The sequence below is a fragment of the Cimex lectularius genome, unplaced genomic scaffold (genome assembly GCF_000648675.2).
Source record: "Cimex lectularius strain Harlan isolate CLEC.00 unplaced genomic scaffold, Clec_2.1 scaffold172, whole genome shotgun sequence".
Lineage (NCBI taxonomy): Eukaryota > Metazoa > Arthropoda > Insecta > Hemiptera > Cimicidae > Cimex > Cimex lectularius.
This window is the reverse complement of record NW_019392796.1, coordinates 819,232-830,918: the sequence shown is the minus strand read 5'-3', so window position 1 is coordinate 830,918 and position 11,687 is coordinate 819,232. Positions and strand designations below refer to the sequence as shown.

At 35.4% G+C, this 11,687-nt stretch overlaps 2 protein-coding genes across 2 annotated transcripts; one reads left to right on the top strand and one right to left on the bottom strand.

Annotated features, from left to right (window-relative positions):
* Positions 1–828: 828 nt before the first annotated feature.
* On the top strand, positions 829–2,338 carry LOC106665012. The gene is made up of 3 exons (XM_014391130.2): positions 829–932; positions 997–1,137; positions 2,098–2,338. Exons 1-3 carry the CDS (start codon positions 884–886, stop codon positions 2,301–2,303), a joined length of 396 nt encoding a protein of 131 aa, XP_014246616.1. The 5' UTR covers positions 829–883; the 3' UTR covers positions 2,304–2,338.
* A 3,058-nt stretch (positions 2,339–5,396) lies between these two features.
* Positions 5,397–6,788, bottom strand: LOC106665009. The gene is made up of 3 exons (XM_014391128.2): positions 6,182–6,788; positions 5,975–6,118; positions 5,397–5,627 (listed from the first exon to the last, which is right to left on the bottom strand). Exons 1-3 carry the CDS (start codon positions 6,240–6,242, stop codon positions 5,425–5,427), a joined length of 408 nt encoding a protein of 135 aa, XP_014246614.1. The 5' UTR covers positions 6,243–6,788; the 3' UTR covers positions 5,397–5,424.
* Between the last annotated feature and the right edge of the window lie 4,899 nt (positions 6,789–11,687).

The following is an 11,687-nucleotide window of genomic DNA, read 5'->3' as shown; positions in this document are numbered from 1 at the left end:
TGAGCCGGATGGCCTCAGAAAACCTGTGTTAGTTGTCTGGGTACCCGGACACGTCGGGCTGGAGGGGAGCGAACTTACTGGGACGTCTCGCCCTCAAGACCAAACTACAGCGACCTGCCCGGTGACGCTGTGCAAGAAGCAAACTGTGAGAGAGCGTTGGCAGCGTCAGTCGGCCGGGTCGTCCGAGAGGTTCTTGCGAGTTGAGAGCTTAACGATGGCTCTCCGAGAATCTGAAACGAAACGAAAGGATCGGCCACACCCGTCTGTCACCTGGTTTTGAGTCAAAACCCGTTTGTAGAGAAAGGTCAATGATCATCGTCCGAGCAGGTCAAATTCTGTGTATGTGTTTTATGCATATGTGTGTGTATTTATTTGTACATGTACCGTGTGTCATTCCCTCACGCTCTCTGTATGGAGCCAAGGAAGGACACCCTTCAGTTATAAGTGAGACACATTAAGTAACCTTTCTGTACATGCCGGGCACATTAGCAGTCTTCAGCCCAAAAGTTAGTATCCTTGTGTTAGGATGATCCGTATTCTACGAGTCAGATCCTTCGAGGGCAACCTACCGACAGGGCTTTTGAGACATGAGAACTTAGAGAAAATAGAGTGGATTGAATATCATCCTTTTTCTCTCCTGGGTTTACAAACTCTTGGCAATGTCATACGGATTAACTTCTGCGTATTTTAACGCTTCGGATCCAGGTAAAATAGCACAAAATGAAAATTTTTTAATGTTTGGGATCGCTGTTAATTTCTCAAACCTGTGATTGGAGTTGAGTATCTAAAAACAGAGATAAAATGATTAGATAGCGATATTTTATAAAGTGACTCTACCTAGTTTTTAATGTCACTCATAGAGATACACAATCACAGATGAAACATGCGCTTCTTACTTCTATTTTGTGCAACTGCGTGCTTCGTTCCATTAGGCAAGTTGAATAATCGCTTTTCTTTCTTCAGTACAATCCTAACAATAACGAAATTAAATCGTAGGTTTGGGTATTAAATGTTACAAATGCACCAGCGATAATTCTGATTTCTGCGGCGATAAATTCGACGCTAAAAAAGCAACAGTTGAAAATTGCCCGACCAGAAATGCGCATGAAACCTGCGGCTACGTAGAATTCGAGCACAGTGAGTATGGCAAATAGTTTAAGCCTTAAAGAATAATTAACAATATATAGTAATTATAGTTATATTACAACGTTAGAATATAATAAATTGTATTATTTAAAATCAAATTTTATTTACCCTGATAATTTAACTGGCAAATTCTATAATCGCAGCAAATGTTTTGGTACTACAATTATATTACATGACTTGGTAGTTACAAGTATCTGCAGTACTTTTTTCATTTACGCGCATAATTATCGTAATAGATAACTTTTATTTATTGATAAACATCTTTAGCAAAAACATTTTGTGATTTTCTGAATGTTAAGTCACTGATTCGGTCAGACACTGAGATTGAAAAAACATATGTAAGTAGTTTTATAAAATCATTTCCTTTGAATGGGTAATTTTTTCGCAAAATCTTCAATTACTGTATTTCTTTTTGAACTTTTGTGATACAGAATGTGTTGTAGTAAATAAATTAATAAAAACTTACATTTCACTTGATTATTACTATAATTAGTACGTATACAATATTACTTATCATTGCTTCAGGGCACATCTTAACAAATATCATTTATTTCTTGAATGCCAACTTAAGAAAAAAATACACAAAGTCCTTGGATAACGTTAACATTCGGCTACATTCAATCATGGATCCTGGACGGCCTTTGGGTTAACCGCTTTTAAATTTAAAAAATCTAATTTACGCAGTTTGACTTTTTTTACGAGGGTTCGCCACAGCATAGGTCATATAAACCCTCAGGGTGCCGGTGTTTAAAAAAAAAAAGCCCATTTGTAAGTATGTCGGTATTTAAGTATCCAGCAGCCCTGCATTCGAACCCGGGACCTTTACATTACAGTGATGAGCGCTGTGCCAACGCCTAAACCGTTGCGGCCACCGACGCCCCATGTTTGATTGTTTACCCAGAACAATAAGATGAAACAGTCTTATAGGTGATGACCTTTTTGTTGTTTCAGATAATAAACTAGCTACACATAGAGATTGTGGTGGGCCTTATAATGATTGCAACATACTGTTATCGTCGTTAAGTCAGACGTATCACATCAACTCCTTAACGGCTTGTAAATTCTGTACTGGAGATTTGTGCAATTCAGCGACAAACCTTCAAGTGACTGGCCCGATTATTTTCGCTGTGTTATCTACCGTCTACATGTTTTTGTAATTTTTTAAATAAATTTATGTACGTGTTGTTATAAATTTTATTTTACCTGTGTAGACTTCGATTTTTGATCATTTTAACTGGTTCAACTCACTTTGATGCATTGGAATTCATTGAATGCATTGAACAATGCATTGAACATTGTTGTTTATCGTACACCGAGTTATGTTATGCATTGTCTACTCAACGGCTAATATAACAAGACCTACTACCAGAAGACTTTTATTTATTTATTTTTATTATGAAATTTTTTTGGTTTTATGCTGGGCGTGGTTGTTACGTCAAAAAGCCTGGGCCAAACCGGCTGGGTATTACCAAGGCAACTACTTCATCAGTAGTAAAGTTCGTTTTGGATTGTAGATATGGCGTGTAACTTTTCTTTTTTGGGCCCAACCCTGAATCAGGGGACCGGAAAACAAGATCCCAGAGGATTTTTGTGACCGGACCTGACAACTTAATATAATCTATCAAGTACCTTTTTTTATGATAAATGAATTCCAAATATTCAATACAAAACCAAAATAGATACAAGACCAAGATCAAGAAATATATTGAAAATAAGTTAAACAAAAATAGAAACAAAAGACAATTCTTTCCTCATTAAAATTCACTAATTTCGTGGTCCGCTTGACCAATTAATATATTACGATTAATTAAGGTTTTTATCTCAACTAAAAACCTTAATTACTTATTAAAATTTTATTTATAAAACCAAAGAACTAATTTGGAAATTTGAAAACTTTTATACCGAAACCTATTTAAATGTATACTTAAATTTTCCTTCTAATTTAATTTATTCGTTATAATGAACAAAGGATAAATATTTAAGAATCTTTTTATTACAATTTATTTCAAAATAAAATTACTATTTACTTTTAAAATTATTTTTTTAATTTAAAGAATCTTTTTATATTTTGTAATAAACCCTATTTTAAATATCTACAAAATTTATCAATTTTAAAATCAAATTTAATTCGTTTTATAAAGAAAAGTGAACGTAATTTTTTTACTACCTATGTTAAAATAAAATTAAACTTTTAACACAACTGTTAATATCAAATGTTATTTATTTTATTTTTCGTTATAAAAAGATATGTCTTTAGTTTCAATCTCTTTTAAACTAAAGTACAATTTTTATTTTTTTGTTTTGACGTCAAAATATCAAATTGACTCACTTGATTTGTGTTCACACCAATTAGACCAAAATAGAAATAAAATAAAATTCTTTATTCACTAAAATTTTATTTATAAAACCAAAGAAATAATGTGAAAATTGGAAATCTTTTATACCGAAACCTATTTAAATGTAAACTTAACTTTTCCTTCTAATTTAATTTATTCGTTATTATGAACAAAGAATAAACATTTAAGAATCTTTTTATTACAATTTATTTCAAAATAAAATTACAATTTACTATTGGAAAAAGTCAAAAATAACATTATATAAAATATGTATTCAAAATAAATTTAAAAACGCATACACAAAAACAAAACCGACATCACAACAACATTATCAAACATACCTCATTCACACACATAAAGAAAGAAACTTACAAGCTATATCCATTTAATAAATTATGAATAAAAACAGTACTGAAAGCCGCGAATGTAATTGGAAAACTACTGAGATAAAAAAATGATAAATCCACTTGACAAGTATCGCATATACGCTATAAGATGCGAATGAGGAGACAGATATAAATTTTTCGAACGAAAAATAAACGAGAGATACAAAGAACATGAGATGGTTTAGGGACAGTTACGGAAAATAAACTCACCTTACAGAAAACCAACATTAACAAGCATGAAACTTCTACACCATTTTTGAACCAAAAGAACAAAAATCGCACATGCTCGTAAACTTAGAAATATTCAAGCATAACTAATTTAACCTTAGAAAAACTCACAAATTAACAAGGGTCTACATAGAACTTTTTTACCATTTAAACACTATACCATTAAAAAAAAGAAAAAGACAATCCCAAAGTGACAGGTTGTGCAAAAGGGAGGAGGTGTCTATTAACCCCCATAAAACCATATTGATTCCATTGACAAGAAAGAGGGCAATAAGAAGCCTAAAACCTCCAAGCCTAATCGGGACTTCGATCACATTTTCCAAGGATGCCAAATATCTAGGGATCACACTAGACCGCCGGCTCACCTGGAATCAATACAATTAAAAACACCCAAAGAGCCAAAATTGCCCGGGAAGGCGGAGAAGGCTCTGTACTAAACGCTGGGAATTAAACCCTCAAATTACCTTATGACTTTACACCTGCGTTTTAAGATGAGTGCTGATATATGGGTCGGAGGTGTGATGGACCAAGACTCTGCAGGCCAAAGCCACTTGAAGCTGGCCCGCGAGTTGTAAAAACTAGAGGAATCCAATGGACCTATTCCGGTCAGGGAGGGGAAGGCCTTGAGGTCGCCTCTTTCTTCACTAGAGGCGTATTTAGCCGAAGGTCGTGGGTTCGAATCCCGCTCGTAACACTGACTTTTTATATCCCAATCAATACCTTACAAAAAGTTTAATTAATTGAAAGAAGTTGGTCTAATGGATTTAATAAGTAAAATGAAGTATATCTTCACTAAAAAGCTCTCCGTGGCCATTTCATTTGTCGCCGAGAATCTTGTAGATTGCACGCCATTTGAAAAATGGAAAAAGGAGGGAAAATAGGAAAGGCGGGTTGAGATGTAATAATCTATACCATTTAATCAAAACCAGAATCGGAAGTTGGTGTCCGAAAGGATCTAAGTCCCGAAGCTCAAGTGGTAGAGCAGCGTCGTATTTATACGAAGGTCGTGGGTTCGAATCCCGCTCATGATACTGACTTTTTTTTATCTCAACCAAACCTTACATAAAGTTTAATTAATTGAAATTTGTTTAACGTTTATTTTAAACCGTAGTGGAAAGGCAAATTGGAGATCGTTTCAATACCCTAATAAAAAAAACACCGTCGTTAAAAAATTAAATTGTTGTTAAAATATTCTATAAATTTCATAACTTAATGTACTCCTTGCGTTCATGGCAACGTCATTTGCATTGTCCAGAATGTACACCTCGAAGTCCTCACGGATAAAATAAAATGTACGACAACAAAAGAAAATCTTTATTGTAAGTAAACTACAAAAGCATGCAAACAGTTGTTAACAAGGCGACGACATAAGTGACAGTCACATCTACATTTGTGGCTGAATTGCACAGTTTTCCAGTACAGAAGTCGCAGGATTTCAAGACGTCGATGGAATACATAGATTTTAACATCTCTAACCCCAAATTGCAATCGTCAACGGTCGCACAGCTTCTCTGTGTCATTTTTTTATTGTCTGAAACATCAAAAAACATATCAATTATACTTCTGTTATACTGGTAAAAACAAACTCAAACAGAACACACAGTTAGGATGAGATTTTTTTTTTAAATCTCAAATGCGTCCTTGAATATTTATCTTTCTCTTAAAATTTTAAACCCAAAATTAAAGTTGTAAGTTATGATTGATAATTAGAACCTGTTCCAATTGTTAGTGGTAAGTAATTTTTTAAATACAAGAAGCAATACAGTAATTGAATACAATCCCAGAAAAATACCTATTCAGAGGAGATTTAATTTTCCATGATTTTTATAAGTCGACGAATAATAATTTTTTTTACAACCTAACATATTCGATACTCACCGTACGAAAATGTATATTTGGCGCAGAAATTACGCTGTCCGCCGTTTTGAGGACATAGTTCAACTTCTGCTTTGGAAATATCTTGCAGATCGTTGCAGTCTTCGTAATAAATGGTGCTACATTTGTAACAGTCAAGCCCCCAACCTGCAATTAATATTCTGTTAGACTTGAATTATAAAATTAAAAAACGCAGATGCCTACTTTTACCTAATTGAACGAGGGATGATATAACGCAGATTACAAATAAAGGACATACGTTCCGTGTCATGATGTCTGTAAACCGGTCACAATGAGGCCTAGCAAGTGGTGATCATTATTATGTTTGCGACGTGATCGTTCCAGGGAAAAAGTGCGTTTCGAACCCAAGCTCGAGCCGTGCACGATTGCTATTACTGTGCCGATCCCGACACCCTTCTTTCGGCTGCCCCCACCAACTACTAATTCACCCCAGTCCCACCCTCTCTTTTGTTGACATTTGTTTCCATACAAACATCCGGTGCCTCTTTATAATATTAAAAATGTTTTGTGTTAAAGTGTGAAATTGAGAAAGACCTATACGGTTTTAATAGACTAGAAAGAGATAAAGCAAAGTAAGCAAAACAAGAATTTTTCACTTTTCACCTGTTTTCTCAGTTTAAACTTTAATAAACCCTGTCATATTATTGATCGTTGGAAATAGGTACGTTATTTCTACAACAATTGCACTCACTTGGCACTTAAGAAGAAATTACCTGCTTTATGTTTTTTGGTCAGGACTGTGTCTTTTTTTCACATAGAATTTTTTTTTACGAGGGTTCGCAACAGCAGAGGTTATATAAACTCTCAGGGTGCCGGTGTTTTTGAAAAAAAGCCCATTTGTAAGTAAGTCGGATTCGAATGCAGGGCCGCCGGATTCGAACCCGGGACCTTTACCTTACAGTGATGAGCGCCATGTCAAAGACTAAATCTTGCGGCCACCGACGCCCCCCACATAGTATTAAAAAGTTATTTAAGACCAATCTAATTATTTTTTAATAGCTAAAAAGGGATTACAATTGCGAAGTTACGGAAGATTTTATGGAAAGCGTTAGGGCCTAAGGCTACAAATTGTCGACCATGTTGTTTCAGATTGGAAACATTATTGCAGTTTCATTGCAGGCTCTGATCATTATGATTAGACCATTAAATGTGAGTCGGAATAGTTTAAGTTAATGAAAGTTAACAGTAACCACGGTGGCTACAACGTATTTGTCGGGATAGTAATGTAAACCACTATTTCACTTAGACAATCAAGGTCTAAGAGAATCGTCGAACAAACGCAAAAAAGAAAAATTTTCATAATTCAGAATACAAAAAAAAAAAAACAAAAAAAAAAAAACAAAGCAAGATCCACTGTTGGGAGAGATTAAAGGCAATATTACGAGTGATGTCGAATAGGATGTAGGAAAATAAAAAATAGAATTACGAGACCCCTCCGAGGAGGCCTTTGGCCTCTCCGTGATGGATCAGGGGGAGTCACCCACCTTGGTGCCTGAGCGACTCCGAGGTTGGACTCTAGTCGGGCGCCATCGACTTCTTTGGTCATTTCGGTGCCCTTACGTTCCCTAAAACTAGTCATTCTCATACTCACTCACACAATAAATACATATCCTATATACAAACCCAATCACACATGCATATCCTCTGTCCAAAATCCAGGTCGGAAGGTATTCGATCCGGCTTGGCGGAACAGCGGTGGAGCCTTGAAATAATATGCTGCACCGCCGCCCAGCATACTACTGTCTTAACATAAACTAAATATAAACTTTAACCTATGAAATAAATACCCCACTATATGCAACCCATCATCACAATGTCTCTTAAAAACCTAAAAACTTTTTCTTTAAACTCGCTGCCATGCTCGAGCATTCTCCTATTATCCGGCAGTATTCCATATATACTCTTAGTGTCGTACTGCATCGTTGTTAGAGAATTCACTAATTTCGTGGTCCGCTTGATCAATTAATATATTACAATTAATTAAGGTTTTAGTTGAGATAAAAAAGTCAAAAAGTCATTTGTCGTCGAGAATCCAATCGGGATTACACGATATTTGAAAAATGACAAAAAGGAGGGAAAATTCAAAAGGTGGGGTATGACATATAAAGCTTTGTTTGTTATAAAATATATTAAATATAACCACTAATTTCGTGGTCCGCTTGACCAATAAATATATTATAATTAATTAAGGTTTTAGTTGAGATAAAAAAGTCAATGGCACGAGCGGGATTCGAACCCACGATCTTCGGCTAGATACGACGCTGCTCTACCACTTGAGCTATCGTGACCTCGATCCACTCGGACAGCAACTTCCCATCCCAAAAAAAAAAAAAAATGGCAAAAGGGAGGGAAAATTCAAAAGGTGGGGTATGACATATAAATCTTTCTTTGTTATAAAATATATTAAATATAACCACTAATTTCATGGTCCGCTTGACCAATTAATATATTACAATTAATTAAGGTTTTAGTTGAGATAAAAAAAGTCAATGACACGAGCGGGATTCGAACCCACGATCTTCGGCTAGATACGACGCTGCTCTACCACTTGAGCTATCGTAACCTCGATCCACTCGGACACCAACTTCCCATCTCAAAAAAAAAAAAAAAAGGCAAAAAGGAGGGAAAATTCAAAAGGTGAGGTTGAGATGGGAAGTCGGTGTCCGAGTGGATCGAAGTCACGATAGCTCAAGTGGTAGAGTAGCGGCGTATCAAGCCGTAGATCGTGGGTTCGAATCCCGCTCCTGACACTGACTTTTTCATCTCAACTGAAAACCTTAATTAATTGTAAGATATTAATTGGTCAAGCGGACCACGAAACTAGTGAATTCAATAAGTTTAAAATGAAGTATACTTCACTAAAGCTCTCCGTGGCCATTTCATTTGTCGCCGAGAATCCAATCCGATTACACGACATTTGAAAATGGCAAAAAGGAGGGAAAATTCAAAAGGTGTGGTTGAGATGGGAGGTTGGTGTCCGAGTGGATCGAGGTCACGATTGCTCAAGTGGTACAGTAGCGGCGTATCAAGCCGAAGATCGTGGGTTCGAATCCCGCTCGTGCCATTGACTTATTTATCTCAACTAAAAACCTTAATTAGTTGTTAGAGAAGTTTGTCGATCGGGTTGTTTGTTGCCATTAAATTGTTTTACCTGATCTCGATATCTATCAATCGTATCCTATCCCGATGGATTAAAAAGCGTTCTATATGGTTCTAGAAATTAACAACATTTTAGAGAAAATGTTCGACTTTATAATAATCTTTTTGATTTTCGTCATTCACTGCTCAAAATGATGATTGATCCAAGGTGCCGTTAATACCAAAGATACTAAAAGTCTTAAAAACACCCCGAGCTTTGGTCAAATATACATATTTGACGATAGAGAAGCAACGATGCACCGAGCTCAGAAAGACAAATGGCAAGATGTTTTAGCTTCAACCTATTATGAAACGCAATCCCCATGCTGAGCAATACAAAAATCTCTTACCAATGCACATTCGAATCTGGAATATTTTACATTTCTACTTGAAACCAATGGATCATCCGCGAATTTATAATAAGCCAATACGCAATGAGATTACAGCAACCATTGTCTCCAGACATGAAGATATAAAAAACTAATAAAGGTTGACGTGCGTGTTCATCCAAAAAATGAGCATGTTCATCCAAAAAATCTCTTGCCGGCCTATTCCCGCATGTGGTTCCATTACTTATTCTTTGCTATTTTCTTCAGGAGAAACGTCGAACTAACAGACTTCGATCATGAAGCAATCCCAGAACAGCGACAAAAATCTTTGTCCTGTTCAATATTACCGATACCAATTAGAAATTCGTAAATAGATGGTGAAGATTTCTCCATTAGTAAAGATGATCTGCGCGAATAAGTTCCGTGGAAAGTGCTTGGAAATTACCAATGCATGCACAGCCACACAACGTTGAATTGAACTTTCATAAAATGAAATGCCCATTCATTTGCCCGGGTAACATCATATTACAATCACAGAGGGAAAAGAACATGGAGCATTGACGTCGAATGAAGCAACAAAAAAACTATTAGTTTATTTTGAAAAAAGCAATAAGAATGCTCCACAATAAACATATTCACAAATGCACATCGTGGAAAACAGGGCAAAATAAATGGCAGGTAATAAAAACAATTATAAAGTTGTGGAACTACTGAACATAGTTTCACCGAGATATCTCAACATTTTCATTTGAAACTATTGCTTAGAAACGCAAATACCATTTCAAGTTTAGATGAATTGCTGACGATAAAAGGAGTTCAATGTAGTACTTGTTAGGAGGCAGCGAGAACAACGGGATTGTGCGAACCGGAAAATTATAAGTTCGAAATGATGAGCTATGCTACAGTAATTATGCTAAATAGATTGAGGCATTTCTTTGTTTATTTAATGATGAGTGGAGAAGTGGATTCACCGATGCTTAGGGATCAATTTAAAGTCCAATTAAGCGAACAGCTATTGCACTGTCCTACATTCGAGGTCTCATTGAAAACGAAGGAATGACAATGAAACAATATGGCCTTTCTGGAACGACTGATGTCTGGAAAATCTTGAAATTGCGGTCGACGAAGATCTACAGAGTTCCACAACAAATTTATACAAAAATGAACGCGGATCAGTCAAGTTTTCGGTACCATTAAATTGACCTAACTGGAGGAATGATTAGGTCTCGCCCTGCTAGCTTTTTTTCAAGGGGGTCAGCAAAGCCAACCCGAGGGCCTCCTAGTTACTTAAAAAATAAATAATGTAAAATAAATTTTATAAATAATTTTTTAACAGAATTAAAATATTTATTGAAAATGGCATAAGTTGCCGAAACGTCAAATACTGTATTTTCATTAAAAATCACTTTAACAGGCCTAAAAAAAGGAAATTGTTCATTTATAAAAATAAAAAGAAGGACAACAACGAAAAAGAAAACGTTCGCCAAGTGGGTGGGCAGTACATTCCTCACATTTTGTACATGTTGATATGTTAACCATAATAATTAAAGTTTGAAATAAAATTCATAGGGGATCATTTAGAAAGCAACCCACATAATCCTTTAACATTGCATAAAAATCCAAAACTGGCTTCAAAGACATAGCCGAGTACAGGATTTTACGTTTGCGCAGGCGATACCGTTGATCTGATTTGGATGAAATTTACATGAGACCATGTACTCAAACCGCACAACGCTTAAAAATTTCGTAAAAATTGATCTGATGGTTTTAGAATTTTACCGGTTACAAGGGATTGACCACAGAAACGAAACGCAAATCGGTGTGAAACTCAAAATGCGAATGGAACTGGATTTTGGAAGACAAAAATATTGTCGACGTCCCGCTTGAATACAAGGCTTACCTATCTTCGATAGTTTCGAAACGAAAAGAATTAAAAAAATAAAAAATTCAAATTTTGAAAAAACATTCCAATTAATAGAAAAAATTCCAAATTCCTCTTGTTTCGTTCCGTGGGCGCGTTTTAGCGGGCTAAATGTGTAATAATTAAAATTCGCTATTTACATTATGTACATCTGGTTATATAAATTACAAAAGGTGCGACATTATTCTTTATTATCTAGGTTTTATATCAGAACTGTGTCAAAATAAATTTTCAAGCAAATCATACAAAAACATTTATAAATTGTTTATTTATTATGTGTAATCGTCCTTACGTTCAAGACAACTTG

Excerpts from the sequence above, each read along its gene's own strand:
- LOC106665009 (XM_014391128.2), bottom strand. The coding sequence starts at position 6,242 with ATGACACGGAACGTATGTCCTTTATTTGTAATCTGCGTTATATCATCC. Across the intron at positions 6,119-6,181 it reads ATCATCCCTCGTTCAATTAG|GTTGGGGGCTTGACTGTTAC; the intron begins GTAAAAGTAGGC and ends TATTAATTGCAG. Across the intron at positions 5,628-5,974 it reads CAAATATACATTTTCGTACG|ACAATAAAAAAATGACACAG; the intron begins GTGAGTATCGAA and ends TTGATGTTTCAG.
- LOC106665012 (XM_014391130.2), top strand. The coding sequence starts at position 884 with ATGCGCTTCTTACTTCTATTTTGTGCAACTGCGTGCTTCGTTCCATTA. Across the intron at positions 933-996 it reads TGCGTGCTTCGTTCCATTAG|GTTTGGGTATTAAATGTTAC; the intron begins GCAAGTTGAATA and ends ATTAAATCGTAG. Across the intron at positions 1,138-2,097 it reads CTACGTAGAATTCGAGCACA|ATAATAAACTAGCTACACAT; the intron begins GTGAGTATGGCA and ends TTGTTGTTTCAG.